The sequence below is a fragment of the Argiope bruennichi genome, chromosome 1 (genome assembly GCF_947563725.1).
Source record: "Argiope bruennichi chromosome 1, qqArgBrue1.1, whole genome shotgun sequence".
In the NCBI taxonomy this organism is placed as follows: Eukaryota; Metazoa; Arthropoda; class Arachnida; order Araneae; family Araneidae; genus Argiope; species Argiope bruennichi.
Genome location: NC_079151.1, coordinates 89,389,290 through 89,414,455, shown reverse-complemented (window position 1 = coordinate 89,414,455; position 25,166 = coordinate 89,389,290). Strand labels below are relative to the sequence as shown.

The following is a 25,166-nucleotide window of genomic DNA, read 5'->3' as shown; positions in this document are numbered from 1 at the left end:
AACTTGCAATGCAATAGCCAAAATCCTTTTTTTTAAATCTTCCACCCATGAATAATTCCCACTATTGGAGATGTTTATTAACCCAATCTATCGGTTGATACTTAAAAAAATATTTTATTCAATATTTAAATTTAATATAGATATTTTATTCAATATACAAATTCTGGAAACGTTCAACTGTGTCAAATGAGTTCTGCAATTATTAAACCAAATTCATCAATCAATCATTCAAAAAATCCTTTTCTCAATTCATTTATTCGATATAAGTTTACTTCAGTTAAATAACCTGAAAATTTTTTAATGGAATCTAGAAATATATTCTTGAAATAATTTCGATCTATTATTAAGAGCCTGTATTTTAATACAATTTAATAGATGAAGTGATAACATTCAGTATTAGAAATATTTTCATCCAGTTCGCAAACTTTAACAGCAGACGATTGATTTTCTATCTTCGATAATTTAGGAATTAAATATAGCATTAATTATGATTTAAACGCATTTGTGCTATTGGAAACCATTTCCAATATGTTCATATTGAAATATAAGTACTCTTTGGAAAACATATCAGAAATATTTATAGTGGATGTTTTCGTTTCCTTACATATTTACCCAATAAGACATCTCTTATTGGGTAAAGTTTTGTCTTGTAGTGAAGTTAAAGGAGTATGGAATTTAGTCTTCCTTTAACCATTTGGATCGAATATTTGAGAGAATGGAATTTTTGATATTAAGTCAACCGCTATCGAATTTTATTTTTTTTCTTTCAACTCATTGCGTTTTTAAATGTTACATCTTTATAAGGATGAAATCCACTCACTAACTCATGGACAAGATATCTGAAATTTTATGCAAATATCAGTTTTAGATGCCGATAAATATTTTAATAATTTTAGAGCTATAAATTATCAATTGATAATTTATTCAAGAATTTATTTTGTTGAGATAGCGCCATCTAGAAATTAATCTGAGAAATATTAAGTTCGACATTCCATAATATTTATAACAAGGAATTATGGAACATCTTAAATAGTAAAAAGTAAGAAATATTAAAAATTAAATGGTTCTAAACATTGTTCCGTTAGTTTAATAAAAAGAAAAAAAATATATTTATTGAACAGCAAGAAATATTTTAAAGAAATTTAGACATGATGCAATCACAAGAAAAAAAAATTTCTTATATATTTGATGTAATTTGCTGTAAATATGATTAACAATTTACTTTCAGTATTTCTGAAAGAATATTACGCCATGATATCTGTCGACATCTATATATTTAAGAAAAATTAAAGTAAGAAATTAAAAATATCATTAAAATATAAGAAATAAAAAATGTATTGTTTGAATAGAGGTATTTCTACAGCAGATTAGAATATTTTATACTTTAGAAGAATATTAAATATTTATATTATATACAAATTAGAACATTTATTCTAAGGAATCCGATATATAAATAGAATGTAATTTCCTTTATGATGAAATTTTATATGATTGTTTAGAATATGGATATTAAACAAGGGAAGTCAGCCATTTTGGAGTAGTGGTTTAAATATTGCATTGTAATGCCAGTTCAGCGGCGTTCGAATCACCGAAAATGCTTTGGTATGTTATATTTTTTAAAGTCAGAATGGAAATCATAAGATACAAAAATTAAAGATTAGAAAATTATAAATTAAAAAGAAAATGCTTTTATCCGAGAATTAAAAAAAATTGTAGTTGGATTTATTTGTACAAAAGTCAACAATGGCAATGTTGTATTAAACATATAGTAATAGTCACATGGTAGGATTAAAAAATAAAAATAAAACCAAAAATCTGGATCCCCCCCCCCCCAAAAAAAAAAACAACTCGCAAGAGTTTGTGATACAGAAAACAATAATAGAAAGACTAAAATAATTATTATATAAAAGTCCAAGCTCATTATAAAGTGATTGCAATTATGATATTTATTCCTTCGCAACATGTGTTAGCGATATTTATTTCAATCTCTAGATTTTATACAAAAATATTATTTTTCCTTTTTAATATATAAGTAATAATAAATGCCCATTTAAAATTTTTTTAAGAAAATATTTATTTTTGAGCTATTGTAACAAAATACGAATAGACCAATCACCAGAAAATCAAATTTGTTGACGAATAGACTGTTAAATTTTCAATAAATATACAGTTTTAGTGATATTACTATGCAACAAATGATGCATCATGATTATTGCGTTTTTGAATTATAATTTTCAATACACACGAATTACAATTACTGACATACTTTCTTCTCATTGATTGATTTAGTCCAAAATTTAGTAGAATTATACATACAATTTGACGTAATTATTACTAGCGATATTTATTTCGATCTCTAGATTTTATACAAAAATATTTATTTCCTTTTTTAATATGTAAGTAATAAAAAAAATGTCCTTTTTAAAAGTTTTTAAGAAAATATTTATTTTTGAGCTATTGTAAAAACATACGAATAGACCAATCACCAGAAAATCAAATTTGTTGACGAATAGACTGTGAAATTTCTAATAGATATACAGTTTTAGTGATATTACTATGCAACAAATGATGCTTCATGATTATTGCGTTTTTGAGTTATAATTTTCAATACATACTGTTACAGCTTCACGCCGATAGATGGCGTATCTGTAAGAAGTTAATGTGATTGTATCTGAACGTTTAGTGTGTAAGAATGATTCTGTGACTTAGACGTGGCATCCAATTGTGAGAGGGGTCCTAATCTGTAACAGTATACCTGAAGAGGCACAAAAAATGTGTCCGAAAATAAAATGGTGTTCACCAGAAAGAAATGAGTATTATTTGAAGAGAATTACACATACGAATTAAGATTACTGACAAACTTTCTTCTCATTGATTGATTTAGTCCAAAATTTAGTAGAATTATACGTACAATTCGACATGATGACTACAAGCCAAATTTTGCTTGTCTAGCTTGTACCATTTTAGAATGATTACGTACACAGATAGGCATATATAATTCCAAAATGAATATTTTTCAGATTTGGAAGCCAAAAACGGAAGAAATTTTCAATATCTCAAATCAAAGTCAATTTTCTTACCTCTATAATAATTTTTATATACATCATAATACCAAAGAGTAAGACTATATTGCTGCATGTGTCCAAAATAAATCATTGCATGATAAATAATCCGCCGAGAAAGTTAGCTTACTTGTGTAACTCTCCACAACCCATTTAAATATATTTTGCAATAGTTAATCCAAAATTTAAGGAAAGGTAGTTGGTGCGAGATTAGACAGACGGAAAACAAGTCACATAAAATGTGGAGTAATGTAATAGTTTACTTGAAAGCTTGTAAAGCAAGTAAAAAGTTTAGGAATTCCAGCATTAGGTCACGTAAATCCAGTTTAATGCAAGACTCTTGGAATAGCAGCTCTTCGCAGACGAAAGAATGAAGTTCTTTTCCAAACAATTCTTCCCCACGGAATTGGGAAAAGAGTTTGAGAAGAGTTGAGGTGTTCGAAATATATTTATGCTTTCGTCTGACACGATTCACATTATTGGAGATCGAGCTGTTTTCCTACTGGAAGTTTTCTTTAGAAAAAGGATGGACAAAAAAGAAGCCAAGGAGGAATCCACTTTCTTCGTTTCAGCTCAAAAGAAGAACGAACGAACATTTCTTTGTGACGATTGGAGACGTTGACTATTTTGAAAGTCAATAACAGTTCGTGAAATGATGTTCATGATTCTCGGATTAAGATAAGTTGAAGTCACGACTGTTTAAATCATGCGATTTAGAAAACTATATCACAGTTTAAGATATTGAATGGTTGAATTGTAAAGTTCTAAAGAGTCACTGTATTATTTTTATATGTTATGTCAAAATTAAATGTTTTGACATAAAAGGATTCTTGGTTTCAAAGCTTTAACTTACTATAAGAACCAACAAATAAAACCTGTAAATCTTATATTATAATCTTTCAGTAATTATATATGCTACCTAGCTTTTTAAGCAATGGCATAACCTTATTTTATACATTCATAATATATGTAGCAATTTGCCGACAGTGTCTTAATACATTATAATCTTTAGAAATAACCAATGTAAAATGTTTAAAGCCTTTTTTGTTTTATTGAAACATTAAAAATTCTTTGTTAAGTAATACAAACATATGGCAGCAATAATGTGCACAAAAATGCATAAATATCATCACAATTCGCGGGTATAAATCCAGAAACAAAAACAATAAAGAGTACTGTTGTAAAATGCATTAAAAAGTTTTTCTAATTAGAGGCAAAATCATCTGAATATTTGGTATCATTGGTATCAGAAAATTTCTTGGAATTTTAAATGGAGAAAAAACGATTTTTTGCACTAATATGCTCAGAAGTTATTGAATAAGAACTTTAAAATTTCAGTTAATTTTTGATTAAGATGATAATTATAGTTTTAAAATGCCATTTTTAGCACTTTCTACGTAAGAAGTAATTACGTGGAGAATTTGAAAACCCTAGGTCTTTAAGTAATGGTATCAAATTTTTGTTTATTACATACATTGCATAATGTATGAATCAATCTGCAGATGGTATAACAGCCTATAATTAGTACCATAGTAAACCGAAGTTTGCTTGTTTTATACGATTATTATCTTTGATAGTTCCATTTTTGATATTTCTTTTTAGTAAACATATAATTATTGTTTGAAACAATATTTAAGCATCATATACAGAAAATATCTTAATAATATTAAAAATAACAGAACGAGTTTTGATAAAGCAATTTAGGTGGCAATGAATAAACTAGTAGTCTTTGAAGACTAGCTGGGTTGCTGAAAATTTATAATTTCAGTTAAATTGCTTAGAGATAATTTAATCAAATTGTCATTAAAATTATGTTGTTTTAATAGATTTATATATTTACTGTTCATTGTATATTTAAAATGCCCTAATGCAGGCCAATCACATGAGAGAGCCTTTAAAAATGCAATTTTTCTAATTGTATTTCTCTTCTTACTTTTTAGGTATTGCATTCTATTCCACTTCTAAATTACGCAGATATTAAAAGGATTAATTTTTTGTTAATTTTCAGCAATGGAAGAAAATCTTGCTATTAAATATTTTATGAAACAATGAAAAAGGTTTGAATTTCAGATCATGAATGTAATCCATTATAGAAAACTAGGCGGAAAAATATTTAAAAAAAAAACTGTCATGAATGAGGAAGGATTTGCAGGACTATTAAGAATTGATATTATTAAAAGAACAATTTTTAAATTTTAAAAGGTGTAACATTTTTCTTTGTTTATTTCTATTTTCAGTCGTTTTTCTAAAAAATACCAAATTCAAGTTGCACTCTGTATTTGTTTGCGAAGTTTCGTAGCTTCAGATAAAAAAATTTAGTCTGTAGAGCACAATACACATGCATTCACACACAAACCCATATCTTATACGTAGAGATAAAGGTAGTCGTTGCTTTCCTTATATGAATAAGACATGCACAAAAACAGCAAGATTGGTGTGTAACTGCATACGTATGTTTTGAAATTTGCTTCATATACAAAAATAGACCCATTTTTATAATATAAGAATTTTATGAAGAATGCTCAAAAGATTTTCCTTTAATTCATAGTTGAAAACTGCAGATGAAATATGTTGAAAATCTAGATATAATTTTTATTAAAAGAAGGTTAAGTAATTGTAAATTAAAACCAATGTTTCTTTTGAAGAAGAAGATTCTACATTTAAGAAGAAGAAACATCTGTTATAATCGAGAGCAAGAGTGACAGAGAAAATTTAGTGGCACTAAAGTTGGTATAAATTTAAAAATTTAAACATTGTTCCTATTTTTTTTTGTAGAATTATTTGATAGGTAGTGCAACATCCTAATTGTAAACTAAGAAAGAAAAAATAAGTATTAAAAAAAAGAGATTTTTCTTGGTCATTTTTTCTTGAAAAAGGACGAAGAGAATATAATGATATTAGATTCATCATTAGTATGATTATAATAAAATAAGGAAACGCAGGTTATATTTTGATCAATTTGCTTTGAGGGAGATCAATAAAACACAGATATTGATTATGACAAGACTGAAAGAACTGATCATGAACTTTATGAAGCAAGATGGTAAACATAAACGAAATAAACTTTCCCTTGACTTTCTTTCTTATTAATGTGACTACAATAAGGCATCGAAACAAATAGAAATTATAGAATTCAATGCATAAAATTTGGTTAAGAAGGCTGGTATAAATTGCATTATAATAAAACTAAAAGATAAATAGAAAATATCTTTTAGGACATAAAAATATACGTAAATGAAAAGAAATAGGAAGCTTAGCTTTAAGTGAAATTTTAGAGAACTCCGCTCATAAAATCGACCGAATGATCACATTAAAAACATAAAATATTGAAAAAGGAACCAAATGATATTGCTATACCTATTCGTACTAAGAACCCAGAATAACAAAATATAATTACTTTACAAATATTATTTTCATTTAGAAAAGAAATTTGTCGACATGATTGCAATGATAGCTATAAAAGTTTGTAATTCGCTTGTATTAGCACACTTGTGATAAACTTTTAATACCAACAGTTTTTTTGTCTCAAACACACAGAAAGGAAGTTTGGAAACCACGGTTTAGAATTGCATAGTCAGTTCAAAACCAATTCTCTGGTTTATCTCAAACGGGATGTAAATAAATTTAACTAAACTACACTAAAAGCAATTGAATTTTAATTACAATTTTGAAAGTTTGTTAGAAGAAAGAAAAAAATGAAATTAATCATACCTGAAGCGAAAATATCATCTCCTGAATTTACAGCAACACTGCTGATGACACCTCTGTGATTCTCCAGCTTGTGGATGACTTGACCACTGTCCAGCCTACTCACAACCACGACACCGGAATCAGAACCACTGATGATGAGGGCTTCCGAGTGGATTGTGGTCACACATTGCACACCCGATGTGTGATGACTGAAAAAAATAAATAGAATTATTTATGGAAGGACAATTTTTGCGATTCAGTAGGGTAAAAAATGATTTAATGTGAAATAAAGTTTATGGATTTGATACTATTAAGCATTATAAGGCATTCTCTAATTATTAGTTAAAATTGTTTGGTGCATAACACTGGTTATATTTTAAACAAAGTATTTGAGAAATAAACATGCACTGATGACAGAATTTTCTTATTTAAGCATTGTATACTATACACAGAAAATATCCTCATAGTATTAAAAACAACAAGATGATCTTTGACAAAGCAGTTTCTTTTCATGGGTGAATTTATGAATAAACTAGCTGCATTTGAGGACTGCACCGATGAATGAACTTTCTAAATTCATGTTTTATATAAGATCATTGAAAAATGAATATGCATTGATGACTGAATTTTCTAATTTGATGAATAACATTATTCATATTCCATATGAGGTCACTGAAAAATGAATATGCTCTGATGACAGAATTTTCTGATTTGATGCATAACATTGGTTATATTTTACATGAAATCCTCGAGGGGTGGATATCTACTGATGGCTGAATTTTCTGATTTGATGTTTAACATTTGCTATATTTTAGACGAAGACTTTGAAGAATGGGTATGCACTGGTGACAAAATTTCCCAAACCGTGTCAAAAATTAAGTTACAAACATTATTCAAATTGTCATACTCAAACAATTATTTTTATAAATATTGATTTGCTAATTTCAAACCTTTTCCTGTTTCTTCTTTTTTTAGATGATTTGAAAATAAGTGAAACGATACTTGTATGCCTGATTTCTTAAAGAAATTATGAATAAATATTCCTTAATATGATATAAATATTGAAATTTAATACCTTCTTCTGCTTTTTCCATAATTTGAAAACATCTAAAAAATATGTTTGCTCATGACAATGAAAATTAATTTTTTGTTAATATAATTAAAATATCGATATTCTACACTTGTCTTTCTACTTTAGCATTATTTGAAAATATTAATAACATATGAAACATGCATTACGAAGAGAATGAATCAATTATTATATTGGCGAATTCGTTTCTTTGTAAGTTCAGCAAAGATCCGCCTCTTAATAAACGGATTTATAGATGATAAGAGAAATTCGCTGTAGATTTTGCATATGCAAAGGGAAAATCCCTGATTATACTTGTATACCAAAAAAATATTGAGCGTAACCGAAATGCAATCGAACATTCTCTATAAATCTACAGAAAGTTTGAAATTTTAAAACTAATGGTGTTCTGTGTTCTAAAAAATTATACCTATTACTTTTCAATATCTGAAAGCTCGAATTTTTATTGTAGTGAGTTTAATAACCAAGGATGGACTTCAAATCTTAAATTCATTTCTAGCCATATAAATGGATTTCATATTTGAAGTTTGTTGTTATTAAATGGGACTCATGTTAATTGCATACAATAAGACTTTGAACATTTTTCGATTCAGATATGCGTTGTATGTGTATTTATTGTCATTATTTAGAAATAAATATTTTAAATCCACTCCTGCCTTTTGAAGAATCTTATAGTTCATTTTCGAATAAAAGCAAATAATTAAATGATTTTTGCGAATCTTGTAATATCACAATTTGCCGTTAGATCAAAGAGTTTTTGAAAAGAGTCATAATGAAACGCTTTCAGTGGCTTTAAAAAATAAACAGAAATATGGAAAGGATGATTGAGTCAGGACTTTATAATGCAAATGCAATGCATAGAGAAAGTCATTCAAAATTTGTTTTACCTGAATTTATGAGACATGTTACCAGTTTCCATTTCCCAAACAATGATTTCAGAATCTTTGGAACCACTGATCAACCACCTGCCAGATGGAGTAATATGGAGGCAGGTGATTCTATTCTTATGACCTGCGTAGAAAAAGAACAGCTGATAAATAATAATAACATTTATAAAAGTGTCCATGTCCAACAGTTTGAACCATTATAATAATCAAATAATAATTTTATTTTTATCCTTTTCATTTATATACTATGAATTTTTTCATGTCATTTCTTTTTTCAAAGAATCGTTAATTTTCTGTCTAATGCATATTGATAGGAACTTTGACAATTATCTACTAGGCTAATTTACTTTCATTTCCAAATTTGTATCGTTTCTGGTATTTTATTTCATAATACGAAGCATTGTTACTAAGCATTACTTTTTAATAATGATTTCACTTGGCATTCAAACTTACAGTTATTTAATCGGAATTGGATTTCACTTCTCTTATTAATAATCTCAGCTTATGGGCATATGTTACAATGCCCATAAGCTGAGATTATTAAGAAGAGAATATATTATATAAAACAAATTGATTTAATTTCAATATCTTAATGCATTTTTGCTGCGAATAATTATATTGATTAATAATCAAAGCTAAATTAAAATAACTAATGATTTACTTTCGACGTGGATTCTCATAGTTACAGAATTGGAGTTAACTGATGTTTCATTATTAAAAAGTTTTATTTGTAAAGTTTCAATGGCGCCCATAAAATAAAGTTATTTCAACCTTCTTTTAATTTTGTCTGAATCAAGTATATAAAAAAGTAACACAGTAAATTAATAAATTATTCTTTCTTAATATTTGTCATACATATGCATTTTTTATTTAAAAAGGCTACATTTTGGTAGCTTTAACGAGTAGAATTTAATCCGTGAAACTGCAGTCATTAATTTTCATTTAGAAATGTCAAGTGTCAAAAGCTCGAAACGAGGAGTTTCGAAGAAAAATACATTTTATAATCTTTCTCAATAAATCTTTTTAGCATCCTCAACACTAAAACTTTCATAAAATTCGGATCATATTAAACAAAAGCCTTTTTTACAACATTTTCTATTCTAAACAAATGCAAATTTTCCTAATTTAGAAAGGATAAATACAAATAATGACATAGTAAGAATCAGATTAAAAGATTAAGAACGGAATGACGTAAAAGTGATTGCTGACAAAAATGAAGTCTCAAATATTCAACGACTTCATGAAAGAAAAAGATTCATCCAAAAAACTATCTTTGTATAGTGATCGCAATAAAATGCTTTGAATTCATTATGTGTGTATGGTTGAAAATAAATGCTCTCTTAATTGAAAATTGTTTCTTTAAAGATAAATTTCAAGAAATTCAGATATTATATAAAATTAGGCATTTATTTTTACTTGAATCAAGTTTATGATTGCAAGGAAACAAGATTTTATGGATATTATTTCTTTTATAATAAAAAAAATGTCGAAATAATTAAATGGTTTTTACTGGCCGTAAAAAATGTAGGATGTTTCAAATTTCTTTTTATGCAACGTATTAAGAAAATATATATTTAATATATGTTTCTTTTCTTTCTATATATTTCAATGGTTTAATACGCAATACGTGACTGAATGAATTATTGAAACATGATCAATGCAATTTTCAATTCAACGCCATGACTTTTTTTCATTTTTTGATGAGTAACGGATATTTCCAACATTGCATTGAACTGATTCGTTGTTCAGGAAATATATTAAGTAAATAAAATTTTGTGATCTTAACATATCTAACAGATTTTTGAAGCAAATTTACTCTATTTTACCTCTTGAAAACCTTTACTTGATTCTAAAAGTAGATCTGTATTAAGGAAAAAAATATATGAAATCATTTTGACAATAAAGTATCTTGTGAGATGATAAATCGAAATAAAAAATACATTTCTATATTAATCGGTGACCTATATTTACTTAAGCTTCGTTTCATTACCTTTAAGGTCTTCTGAAGCATAAAATAAATGCTTTGATAGGTTATATCCAGACCATTATTTCTGAGGGAACTCAATATTACCATTTCATTAATGGCTGATTTGTTGGATTATATTGGTGCAAGTTTTGGCTAAGGCGCCAAAAACACACGAAACCTGACCATTACAGAAATGAAACTCACGATTATAATGCACGTAGTTAGAAAATAATTGAAATAAAACTATGTGTCAGGACAACTGGGCCTTTCTTAATTTCCAGAGAAGGACTGATGACCTCTTATTATTATAATATTGTTTACTAATTGTCGCAATCATGAGTGGCATGGAGAATTACATATATGAACTGATGGAGAAATTTTAATTTAGTTTTGACTCCTACGCACCTCTATTTCAATTTAATAGATTTTTTAATCAGGAGAAACTTGAAATAATTTAATTATGATGCATTCATGGAGCTTAATCTCCTTTCCCCTAGATAAGAATCAATGAAGAACAAATGATATTTCCTTTTGTCACTTTATGTAAATGGAACTCTGCTAAGCATTACTCTTATAATTAATTTTGTCTTACAACTCTTCGTTCTTGTTTCTTGGGTTCAAGGTGGCATTTTGTTTGGATTTCTTTTTATTTTCTAGCATACAATGTATATAAAGAAAAATTACTGATAACAGACTTCCAAAAATTTGAACTGGAGATTTCGGCGGATTTCCATATTTCACATATTTCTGAATCCGAAAAATACGTTTTTTAAAATTATGTTTGTCTGCGAACATGATAAATAAAAAACATTTTGAACTAGATGAAGGGAATTTGGTAGAAGACTTAAACCAAATTTGTAAAACTATCAAATTTTGAACGAAATCCCCCCCCTCCCCCCCCGAGTAAGTCTGCCTTTCCTGTTATCCAGATGCAAATGAATAAGATAACTACAAAATGTAAATAGTTATATATAAGATAAAATTTAGTTGACTGAATTAGCAATCTATAAGCTAGATTCGCAACCAAGTAGTTCGCATTCATTCAAGATCTTTAATTTTATGTACAGGGGGTGAAAACACTTTTATTAGAAAATATGTGGAAAGTATTGTGAGACCACTCTCGTTGGTTTTTAAAGTCATTAAATGAGATTAAAGATGTAATTAAACCACTCACCAGTTAAGACTCGAACTAAAGTCCTAGATGGCAGGTGGTACATTTCGATGTTGATTTCTTGCGTACACCCCATGACATGCTGGCTGTCCGGAGTGCACACCAGATGAGTGATAGGATGTGGACACGTCATCATCGTGACTTGGGGAGGTAGACTGAGAGATAGCCAGTTGTTTTGTGGTACCAATAGGGGAATGATATTATTGTTGCACCATTCTTTGGCATTCGCCACAAGTTGGTCCATCGTTTTAGTAGTGCCATCTTCAAAGATTGAAAGAGAAATGATTATCATATACTTTTTGTTAAATAGTTAACTTACAAGCAAGCCATATTTTTTTATTGACTTATTTCATACATAAGATTTATCTGTAAGAATGTCACACATGTTTATACAATATTTTATTCAAAAAATGCTCATATATGAGATGTATATGATTTTCCTCTTCTATAAGTATACAAAATGCAGGTGTTTTTTCTCCATAGTTGGTTGATATATATTATCAGTGTGAAATCTTGTGATTTTTAGGTTCCTCATTTAATATAACCAATTTTTTATTTTTCAACCAAATCTTCGTATAATTAAAATAAAGCGTGTTATTAAAAAGAATTACATTTTAATTATAATCTAAGAGCTAAAAAATTAGCACTTTGAGATAAGCTTGTTTTCACTGTCTTGATTCATTTGTTAAAATGAATATAAGAATTTACTTCATTTTCACTGTAATATATTATTCATAAATTGAAAAGAGATGTTTATTTGAAGAGTTTCAAATGTAAATATAAATGACTTCAAATATAAATGTCCCTATATTGAAACTTCATTACAATATAGGGACTATTATTACATGTAATGGAAGGGGAAGCTAAAAGAAATAGTGTTAATATTGCATCTTTTAAGATGAAAAATTAGCATAGTAGTTTTAGAAGATTTTTATTAGAAAATTGTTTTAAGGCTCCTTTATTAAAAAAACAATAGGTAGCATGAAATGATAGCATATCAATTGCTGAGAGTCATAATGGCAAAAGTCTAGAGAAAATAGAGTTTCGAAGGAAAAAGTTTTCATATATTAGTTTATTGTACCATATGGCACAAATGGCCTCTAATTACAAGAAGTTGAAGTATTCTTTCGCCTCGTTAGCACATGAAAAGGAATTCATTTCAGTGCTCTTGGATAAATTTAATTAGGAAAAAAGTCTCTTTTCATTTATAAAATTTAGTCACCAAGGCGTTAAAATGAGATATGTTATAGACTGCAGAATTGATTTCAGTAATACTTTATGATTTTGATTTTAGTAATTTTACTTCTCTTTTAAAACGTATCATTATGTAAAGGATTCACTGACTGGTTGGAGAGGAATCATAAGTAATTTAATGAAGTCATCTGTAATTCGCATGAATTTCGTGACTTGCGGTACCTCTTATAGTCGTATCACTAGATTTATGTAATTACTGACAATTGGAAAAGAAATGGACTGCACATTTCAGTATGGATGTATGACTCAATTATTTTTAGCAAGATACTAACTTGATGTTTATAGGGAATAAATAAGAAATCGGATACTTTTTCAAATGCTAGAAATTAGATCGGGAACAAGCTTACTTAGAAAAGGCCTCAGCCAGTTTATGATTTCTGTTGCTAATTGCTGTGGATCTTGGCTTAGAACATCCACCGACTGTTTGGTCATGCTGTACAATAATTCCACTTCCCAATCCAGCATCTAGAAGGAATTTTAATGTATGTTTAAAATAAAAAAGTAGAAAATGATAGACGCGAAGATGATATTTTTACAATAATTATCTCGATATACAATCGTTCAGTTTTTATATGGTGCAATGTTTCAAAAAAGTAAAGTAGCATTGCAGTAAATGGATTTGAAATGACTTTTTTTATCACTTAAATTAAATTTATTTAGTCATGTTCGCATTAGACAAAATCTTTGAGTACAAAATTATTTTTTATCCAGTCTCTACTGTATCTGTTGGTTTGTTATGTCTATGCGAACTTCCGTCCGACTGTTTACAAATTTCTTGCATATCTGCTTTGGATTGATTGGGTTCTTCTTTCTTGAATTTCTTTTAGTCCAAACGAATTGTGATGAAAAGTGTCAAAATGGGTAAAAAAAGTATAACGACAATTGTATTGGTTTTATATTGTTCAACTGGGTATCCAAAATGGGCATTTTAAGTTTCTGTGATGACATATTACCGGATAAGAGCTTGAAAGAGTGGAATGAAAGTTGTAACACCGGTTTATTGGGTTTAAATAAAAATCCATTAACTTGAGAGCAAACTTTTAAGTTAAAATATTATAGGTATTTGAAAAGATCTATAAAACGAACTTTCAAACAGTACAACTGTTTAATTCGATCATAAATAAATTAAAAAGTGCAAATTTGCAAAAACATATTTTTCATTTAAAAAAAAATCGGGTGAAAGTTTTGAAATTCTACTTAAGTATGTGTTATATTGTAATAACAGGCTAACATTTCAGATCCATATCTGTATTATTTTTTTAAAATGCGCTTTTGTTGAAAATAACAGAATCTTGAAAAGACTTTTCTATCAATTAGAATTTGCGGAGAGAAAAATAATATCCTATTCTAAAAATGCTGTTCCTCAGTTTCAGATGGTATCATTATGCTTTATTCAGATAAAGTGCTGAAATTTAAATTTGAAAAAGAAAAAGAAATTTTACTTTGTTGCAGCTGGATTATCAAAAATATTAAATAATAATGTTCATAATGGCGAGATAGTCATAAAAATTACGAATTTGGAATTGATCACTTTTTTTTCCTTTTAATTTAAAGGTTCAAGGTTTTATACTAGCTTCTGATCAAGAAACCTAAATCGTAATATATATAGTCTGAAACTTATTTTCAAACAAAAGCAACAAGTTATAGTTTATCTTAATAATTCATAAAATCACTTTAACTATAAAAAATTGGGTAAAAGTTTTTGCTTATGAAATTTAATTGGTTGCATCTATACACAGTTTATAAAAAATAAAAAGAATGATTCCTTTAGATAAATTATACTTACCTGGCAACGCACTATTTCCAATATGCTTCTAGTATAACTGATGGATGCGCCTCTAGTAGCAGCAAGAAGAAAATCGAAGTTACAAACTGCATCCTGTTTCAGTTTCTTCTGATCTCCTGATTTAAAAGATACACTTCATAGTTTATTATTCTTGAATAACGATAATCATTAACTGTTATGACATTAGAAAGTCCTCTAATATAATTTTCACAGTGTCTTATTGAACTATTAAATGAATGCCTAATATAATAAAACTCTAATGTTTGTTTGTTAAAAATTGGCTTCTGATTAGGTATTCTCGAATATGTGAAGATGTCTTATTAGAGATTAACTAAAACTGATATAGCACTTCTGTTAACGGATGTAACTACACGCATATTATGCTCAGAAAAAAAATATCACACATAAAATTTTTTAGCGGTATTATTTCTTTTCTTATCTTTGTGCTTCTTATTCAACTTAAATTTCACTGGCGGTGTGGGGGGTGGGCACCCACACCGCCAGTGATTGAAAAGTCACCAAATATGTTAGTATATGTTTTCTTTTTTTTCTTCTTTCTTTTTTTTTTTTCTTCTGGGGTATAGTAATTGTTATGGGTTTTATACTGGTTTCATTTCTGATGACAGGACGTACCTCAAATGGGAGATTTGTGCCGAAACCAGTCATGGTTTTTAGTTAAACTTCGTTGACGGAAAGGGGAAGGGTAAAGCACCTCAAGCATGGTCTGAGAGATAGCCAAATGCGTTAGTATGTTTTCTTTTTTTCCTTTTGGGGATATAGCAATTGTTATAGGTTTTATACTCTCTCCATTTCTGATAACTTGGCGTACCTCGTATGGGAAAAGATTTATGTCGGGACCGGGAGGCCACTGTTTCCTTATTGTCGTGGCAAGTGCTAGGATATTTAGTACGCCTGAAATGAAAGGAAGACGGGATAAACCTTTTATACAAAAATTCTTACTTTTAAACTAATTTTTAATGATCGAAAATGTGATTAAATTGCCGTTTAATTAATTAATTTATTTTATCTCCTAATTTTTGACTTTAAAAACAGAATTCTCAATAAATGAATCAAAATAAAGTTATTTAACTAAGACTTAAGAGACGTAAATTACAGATGAGATTAAGACATGTAAACCGGCTCTTTAAAACTGCTACTACAAAGGAATAATCTTTGAAAGATGATGTATTAAGTCGCAAAGACATTTTAATATAAACCGAGCTCCTTACGAATATAAAAAAAAAGATAATTATGAAAAGACAATGCTAACATCTGAAAGGTTGGGTTGAATGTAATGTCTTTGTGCAATGTTTGAATTTAGTAAAATAGCTATTTACTATACTTTGAATTACTTGTTAATCACCTTATATTAAATATCCCATTATAAAGTCTGTGAAAAACTTTTGTTGATGTTTGCTTTCTTGAATAATAAAATTTTCTTGTACAAGTATTAATTTCAGTTTTTCGTTGTTTAATTTTTTATTTTTTCTTACTAAAGAAGTAGTTTGCAGAACTCTACTTCTTTCAGTTCTAGAAACTTCGAAGAATTTTGATTTTGGTCAAAACTGTTTGGTATCGTAATGGTTAATTCTAATGTTTAGTATTTTTTATTTTATCAACGATAACGTAAGGAATTTTGCAAGGCTTATAATCTCCTACAATGAATTCAAGAGATTACATAAATTGATGAAAACTCATTGCGAAAATAACTAGAATTATAATTTAGTAAAGAATATCCATTATTGGATAAAAAAATAATAAGAGGAAATTACGTCTTCACCGAAGGAAATGTCTTTTTAATTGTAATATATCACAACATATTATTTAGATGCAAAATTTAATTTAATTCACCGTTACACATATATACTTGTCATATGTACTTATGTTTTTTTTAAAACAGTAGAATTATGTTACTTTTCGTAGTTTGTCGTCTTTTTATGACATTTCTAAGCAAAAGATCTTGCCATATCTTACCGATAATTTTACATTTAGTCTGAAATAGAATTGAAAGAAAATTTAGATGAATCAGAATAGCAATCTGAAATATTCAAATTGGAAGATTGAACTATTTAATTTATTTAACACCTAAGAGCATATCTTATAAAATAAATATTTGAAATACAGACTGACTCAGAAGTCCGGAAAGACTATGTAAATTAAAAACTCTTAAACAAACCAAAATAACGATGGCATCGTATTGCACAGGAAAGACGGTAATGAAACTGTATATTTTTGTCAAGAAATCGGAGATAATAGATAGATTAATTTGTAATTTAAAGCAAGTGAATCATCACGATTCTACAACTGCAGACGCGATATATTGCATGGGAATAGATGATGGTCAAAGTAACGGCTACAAATGTTATTATCTTGTCCTCCACTAAGTGTTCAGCATCTTGTCTTCCACTAAGTGTTCAGTATCTTGTCTTTCACATATTAAAATATCATATGAGGATGATAGCAATTTAGGAAAGATTATTTCATTAATGCCTTTTTGGGCAATTATATTCCCATTAATTATCAAACGAGTCCACGTCTTTTATTATTATAAAATCACAGATCACAACAATAACTAGATATTTAACAGCAGGCGCAATGCAATAGAATGAAAATCATTTCCTATTCTTTTCTTTAAATATTTTATAGCACCGCTACCAAATAGTGAGATTATTGTCCCATCACTCCAAATCACACTGTCTTATTTTTCTGTTGGCCAGTTAACATAAGTTTTTTTTTCTTCAGTTTAGCATTTTCAAAATTTGCTTCGTACTTAAAGAATTGCTTTTTTTGTAGACTTGGTATGTTTGTCAAGATTTCTGCAATCTGCATCGAATAATCCTCGTACTCAGCTTCGCATTGCATTGCTTTATTTCTCTTACTAAATTATATAGTAAGAGGATTACTTTTATCACGTAGAAACAGTCTTTTAAATATTCTATCATCTCTTGTTGTTGTGCATCTTTTCCTGCTTCTACCATTTTGGTTTTCTAAGGACTGAAATACTTATACAATTTCATAACTTTAGAAATGGAACATTTAGTTAGATTTTTATCAATTTTTTTTCTTAATTTTATTATAAGTTAAGCCTTATTCATGCAGTACAAAAATTCTTAAATGGTTGTGGGGTAATTAATCAACTCTTTAGGCTATTTTATGATAAAGAAAAGCTATGTCTTATTAAAGAAATCAAAGTGGGCTGTTTTTGGTTATTTCGGTGTAACTTAAAAAATAGTGATAATCAAACATAATTTACAGTTTTGGTTATCTTTAAAAAGATATATAACTTTATGCTATTATTACAAAAACTGTTACACATGTCTCTAAATTTTCAAAATGCACTTTTTCCAAAAGGTTTCCAGAATTTTTGCCATTGCTGTATGTAAGCTCATCCTTATTTTTTGCTATGATAGAACATGTGTGACAGAAACACTGGCTATTGTTGCTCTATGTCATTAAACTGAGCTTAAAAATTAATCATGTGTGAGGGGACCTTTATTGTTTTTGCAATGTATAGATTCGATAATATTAAAAACATCAATTGTATATTCTAATTTCTTGACAGAAAAATAAACACAGATTCAATCCCATTCTACCTACAATGAATTCATATTTCTATATTCCTTAGTTTACATTGTTGCTCCAGACTTCTACGTATATTTTTAAAAGATTTTTATTTGAAGAATTTTACTATAAACATAGTTGCGATTTCATTCAAATACATGCAGTGAATCTAAAAAAATGTGATTCATGCGAGTGAACTTTTGGCAATTAAAACACAGCTGTGCTGGGGATCTGCAAGAAACCAACAAGAAACTATCATGTGCACGTGATACGAAGTAACAGGTTGTGTGGGAGGTGATGAGGAGTAAGGAAATGACATGACAACAAACCACTGAATCATTCGACTGACCACTGAGCATGAGATGGTACCAGAGCTCGTCGATCTCCCTCAGCATATCTGACCAATCCTCCTTCCTTTTGGACTTGGACTCGTCTAACGGAGAACCCTAGAAAAGAAGTATAGCGCTTGAAGGATTTATTCTTTTATAAAATACAATAAAATAAAAGTTCTTTAAAATGTTGGGCTGCCTTCATAATAGAATCTCTAATAAAATAAAAGCTTAGGTGGCTATGCTGTACATAACAGTTAATCATAAGTCTATCAAATTGGAATAGATCTATTTTGGAGCTAGGAAATGAACATTTGAGGGTAAAATTTTCAAATTTTAATTAATTAAAATTTTAATTTTCATTTTCATTAATTAAATTTTAATTAATTTTAATTTTAATTAATGGAATTTTAATTGAAATTTTAATTAATTTTAATTTTAATTAATGGAATTTTAATTAATTTTAATTTTAATGGAATTTTAATTGAAATTTTAATTAATTTTAATTTTAATTGAACTTTTAATTAAAATTTTGAAATTTAATTGCAATTTTAATTAAAAGTAATATGAAATTTGTGTCTTTTCTGCTCAATGTTGTGAGTGAACTGCTGAAAACAATTTTTAATTTAATTTAGAAATTAAAAAAAAACTTTTTTTCATTGTCATCAGATTCATTGTATTGTATTGTTTTGTATATTTTCATTTTTTTAAATATTTTAGCAAATGATAGCAAGGATATTCTTATTATGATATTGAAAACATTTCCAGTTTTCATCAAAACTTTAAATCTTTTAATTTTTGCTTTGCTAACTGAAGTGAACAAGAAAATAATATGCTTATTTCTTTGCTATTAATTTAGAATACCTTTTTACTTTCTTTTTGACTTTATTTAACATATACACAATATATTTTAATCGCTGGATTTTACCTCTTAAATAAATTCATTACGTGCTGAGGTTTGAAATATTGTGAAATGGGAGAAATTCCTTTGTTTTTAATGTATTTTAACGTCTATTTTCGAATTCAATTCATTTGTCTCATCTATTCATTTACGCGAATCTATATATTAAAAAATAAAATGATGTATTTCATTTAAAAGAATTAAAGTAAGAAAATACGTAAGTGATATTAATATTTCTTTAAAAAAAAAAGGGATGATTTGACTTTTATAAAGCAGTAGTTTCCCTTTTAGAAAAATTTTCTTGTAATATCATCTATAAGATGCTTCTGCGTTCTTTGAAGAATTTTATCAGAGGACAAAGATGTTGCAATCAAAATGAGCACTGATCCATCCCTAGGGAATTCATGAAATCACTTCGCTGCATTTTTAAGATTCATGATATTCTCAAAAACTGAAGTAATTTCTTTGAAGATATTCTTTAAACTTTTATTTTTTGCATTAAACGAAAGAATGACTCAGAACATGTTTGTAAGCGGAATGCTGAATCGCCTTTACGCTCTATTCAAACCAGATTTAAGTAGGGAAAGAAAATAACTGAAGAAACAGAACAGATGGATATAAAATAACAGAAAATCAGATGGATAATAGATCAAAGGCAATATTTTCAATAATAAAAATCAAAAACGTTAGCGTTTCGTCTATAAAATTTTATACATTCACTTAATAAATATGCTCCGTTGAAGAATTGGGAATTTTAAAGATTGGAAACTTGGAATTAAAGATTCCAAAACGCAGTATTTCATTTGAGAAATTTAGCTGTTATCTGAAAATTGTAGGGATTTATTTTCTTATACAAAAAACACAAATTACTACTCAGATACATTATAATACCACCAACGGACATTATGAGTATGAGGAAAAGAAGCTTTCAGGTAAATAAGCGAGTTCTCGCTTCTCTTGAAATAAAAATGATATGGATTCGAAATAAAAGTAAAGTCATAAAAATGGTATGGAGTCGAATGATGTTGCTACTTCTGAGAGCGAGGCTGAATCGTGGTTGGATGGCCTTTAAGGTAACTCCCTTAATGCCAGTATTTTTATAACAAATAATATAAATTTATGCTTCGATATAAGTTCTATGTGGGTATACTACAAAAAAAGGGAATTATTAAGAAAGTAGTATAAGAAGTATGAGAATTTTGAGTATTAAAAAATATTCTTCGTCCAAGCAACTATAGACTTTGAATAAAAAAACAGATTGTTAATATGATCGAATGCCAAACTTTATCAAGTGGATGCAATATAATATAATAAATGCTGTCCGAAGTGCCATGTATGTCAGTTTGATCAGGTTTGAAAATCTTTAAATCTGATAGCTCTTTGGTATATTGAAAGCAAGGCATTCAATCAATCAAATAAATAATCGATTTAATTATAAAAAACGTACCTTAATTGATTTTGAAATAAATAACAATTCTGATCGTTGTATCAAAAAAAAAAATGTAAACTATTTTATCTAGATGATCTTTGAGAAATACAGTAGTTCCTATTTTATTTTCAGCTTAAAAATGAATCTGCAGAACACAATTCTTTATAGGTTTCCCATCCTGCATGAAAAATGGTACTTTGATCCTCCCCAAAAAGTGCATTCTAAAAAAAAGTAATTGCCTCCAAGAAAGGAAATTTGCATTAAAATATCATTGATCCAGTTAGCTGTAAACGACTGAAAACTCAGGTTTTGGGGCTATGTTGCTTTGATGGATCCTCACGGAACAGCAAAACGTTTCAGAGCATTCCACCGAGAAACTCGTGGGAACTTTCCTGCGCCCAAACGAAACTTTTTCTATCATATTGAGTGATTAATAGCTGGAGAATCATCCGAGAGGAAAACATTACATATCTTCTTCTTTTTAAAGTAATTGTGATTGATAGTGTCGAAAAAAATCGATCCTATCTTGTCTTCGGAACTTTGATTAATGTATCTTCAGCTGCAGAAAGCATCGGCATGTGTCAGGATGAATAGATGGATGCCGTTGTGCTCTAAAAGCATTTAAGCGCGCCATTTCACATATAACGGCGTTAAAATAACAATGTATGACAAAAAAAAATCAAATCTTCTCTGTAGAAATTATATTCACATCAAGAATTGCCATTACCAAATTGAAATTGATCGAATAATGCATGGCAGATTAAATTTTAATTCGTTTAAAGGACCGAAGGTAAATACTGCAGGTTATCGATAAAAAAATTGGTACAGTGAAGTGTACCGCTTCATCTGTGTAGAGACATTATATCGAGAATTGCTCCTCCATCAAATTAAAATTGATCGACTAATACATAATAGATGCACCGTTTCATTTCTATTGATATAATACTTGCATTAAGAGATGTATTTATTGAATTAAAATTGGCCGAAGGATAAATGGTAAATTAAATAAATCAGTGAATAAAATTTTTTCAGTAAATAAATCAGTAATCAGTGAATAAAATTTTTTTACTAAGAATACTGTTCCGTTTTATTTCTACCAATACTTATAATAAACATTTACTTTTTCAAATTAAAATTATGTTGAAACATGTATGGTAGATTAAATTAATTCCTTCAAAACGTGAACGCAAATGTAGGGTGATTTATATTGTATGAGACAAATTGAATAGCATAGTATGAATTCCGAAATTGATTTAATTTACCTGAAACAAATTTATTCCGAAATTAAAAGTATATGAATTTTATTTGGAGACGACGAAAATTCTTCCAGTAATGAAATCGCCACACTTAACAGAAAAGGTAGGAAATTCCGCAATGATATCCATGCATCTCGAACGTCTTCTGTAATTTCGTTGAACGGACGTTCAGGGCCTTTCAGTATTAAGATAGAATTAACCAAATAATCATTGTACTTTGAAAAGGAAAAAGAAATCATTTTAAGAGAAACTCTTGTTTACGTATCTATTTAAAATTAATGATTGGTTAAAGATACAATTTAGAAAAGAACAGTTTACATGGATTTGGATTATGTCTATTTATATGCCCCCCACTCCATTTTGAATAAGAAAAAAAGATGCTTTCCAGAAAAAGTTTATTCGCATAAAGGCATGTAAAACTATCTATTCATTAAAAACAATTTAAAAAAAGAGTATAAATCTTATGCTGTTTATATTCTGTAATTAATCAACTATAGTTTTGTGAAAAGGGATAAGTTTGATATCAGAAAATTTGTACTCATAAGCGGATTATTCTTTCATTTCGTTCTCTAGTATATTGAATAAAACTTATATATTTGTGGGAAAAATTCCAAGAATTGCTAACCTTTTGTTCTTTTTCCATGAGGAAACCTAAGTGGAAGGCATTGGCCAGATCTGTGTGGCACAGTTGCGAGTCACTGCTGTTCGGTAGGTATCTGGCCCGTATGGCATTCGTGATACTCTTGTGGCTCCAGTACAGATAAGGCCGCTTGTCTACGTAGTACATTTTCATCAACACTCCTAGAATTAAAGAAAATATAAAAATAAAAAACGGTACGACTTCACCATCAAGAAAGTTATCATTTTCTTATAAAGGGTGTCTCAAAATTAACGCAAGTTTAAATTTTCCACTATTTGTGCACTAAAATGTTGGCAATCTTATTAAAAAAATCATTTGACAACTCATAGTTTAGCTTTAGTAAAAAAGGAGCGTTACACGATAAAATGCAATATTGGAATTCAATAAAAAATATAGTTTTTTTCCTTAGATTGTTATATGTTTATTGAATCGTAAAGTACACAGGATAGGCTTATGTATGGAATAACACATGGAGAAAATGGCTTCCACGGCGTTGCTGGCACACAATACCCTTTTGTCGAAATTTTCCATGATTCATTTTACATAAATGTGGCTGAAATTCGTTGATGCAGGGTTGAATTTCTTCCTTCAACGCACGCGTTCTTGTAGGCATAGCCCGTTGACATCAAATAACCCCAGAAAAATAAACCCAATGGTGTTAAATCACACGATCTAGGGGGATAAATCTCAAATTTTCGGACTGGGATCGATGGATGGATGGATAGTGGGATTTAGTGGCGCAAGAGCCATATTTGACTATACTGCACCAGTCGTATGGTTAAAATATATAAGGCGTTTTTGTGTAAGATTCTATAGAATTAAAAACTGATTAAAAAATTGCAAGGCCATATCTCCATTGTAAAAATTGGCCACTAATTGAAATGTGAAATAAAATTATAAAAACCAATTTTTTAAAAAAAATTTTAAAAGGTTTTTGTGGGGACGTTCCCCTACGAGCATTTGCATGTCCACTGTTGAAGCAGAGAAAAAACGTAAACGATGATGATCAAAATTAGGACACTATTAAAAGATGAAGAACGGTTAAAATCGCTTGGCATCTAGAGCAGAAAGGAGCTCGATCGCCGAATAAAAGGTGTTTATGAGTATAACGAGTGTGATCAATTTCGAACTGGGACCACCAGACTTTCATTATTTTTGAAATATGTGTTAAAAAAAAAAAAAAAAAAAAAAAAAAAAAACGTTGTTCTATCGTGTAACGTTCCCTTTTTACTAATCTTATACTATCAACTGTCAATTTCTTAATAGGGTTGCCAACATTTTACTGCACGAATGGGGGCAAATTCAAATCTTGAGTTAATTTTGGGACATCTTTTATTTTAATTACTTTTATAAAGTATAAAGCTCATTACTGCCATAGCGAATATATAATAAATTTTATGAATTACTCTCAATAAAAAAAAAAAAGAAAACAGTCGCTTTTAAAAAAAGAAAAAATGAATCATAATGATATTTTTTGAAAAGAATTTTAATTATGGTTTTCAAAAGTTCTGGTATTGTTAAATCATTCGAACATAGGTTCAATATTATGATGATTAATAAAAAGTATGATTTGATTGTTTCTTTTAAACACAAATTAAGATGAAAAGATAAAAAAATTTGCTTAAAATTGTTTCACAAGAGCAGTTTTATTAATTTACCAAGAAAATATATATAGAGAGAAAAAACGTAAGTGTTCTCTTGCAGTGTAGAAAATAATCAAATAGTTTTTTTTATGCAAAAATAATTAAAAGATTTTATCTGCATCACATGCTTCACAAAAAATATCCTTTTATTAAAGATTCCAATAAATTTTAAAGACATTAAAAATATCATTAATAATCAATAATGCTAAAAAATTAATTGTTCGTATAATAGGAAATGTGAAGTAGGGAAAAAAAGATATTGTTTAAATATTTCAATATTTATGCAGCTGGAAAAACAAGAAAAGCAAACTCAACACATGCAGGACAAATCCCTGACGTTGCTGACAGTGTAATTAGTAATAAACAGTTCCATCTTTTTTTAAAATTTCTTTTGTTAAACTGGAAACCACAAATTAAAAACACGGTATTAATTACATTACTTCATGCTACAATTAACAACGGACGATATGCCTTGGAGAAATCTGAGCAGAGTATTTTCAG

General features: G+C 28.5%; 1 protein-coding gene across 1 annotated transcript in view; it reads right to left on the bottom strand.

Moving 5' to 3' along the window:
• LOC129965666 (protein qui-1-like) overlaps window positions 1-25,166 on the bottom strand; it is a 149,258-nt gene that overhangs the window by 46,125 nt on the left and 77,967 nt on the right. Inside the window, exons 10-16 of the mRNA XM_056079766.1 lie at window positions 23,008-23,183; window positions 18,817-18,913; window positions 14,907-15,022; window positions 13,468-13,585; window positions 11,870-12,127; window positions 8,730-8,853; window positions 6,774-6,961 (exon numbers count right to left, since the gene is read on the bottom strand). Of these exons, the coding sequence (XP_055935741.1) occupies window positions 6,774-6,961; window positions 8,730-8,853; window positions 11,870-12,127; window positions 13,468-13,585; window positions 14,907-15,022; window positions 18,817-18,913; window positions 23,008-23,183 (1,077 nt within the window). The remainder of the gene's footprint in view (window positions 1-6,773; window positions 6,962-8,729; window positions 8,854-11,869; window positions 12,128-13,467; window positions 13,586-14,906; window positions 15,023-18,816; window positions 18,914-23,007; window positions 23,184-25,166) is intronic.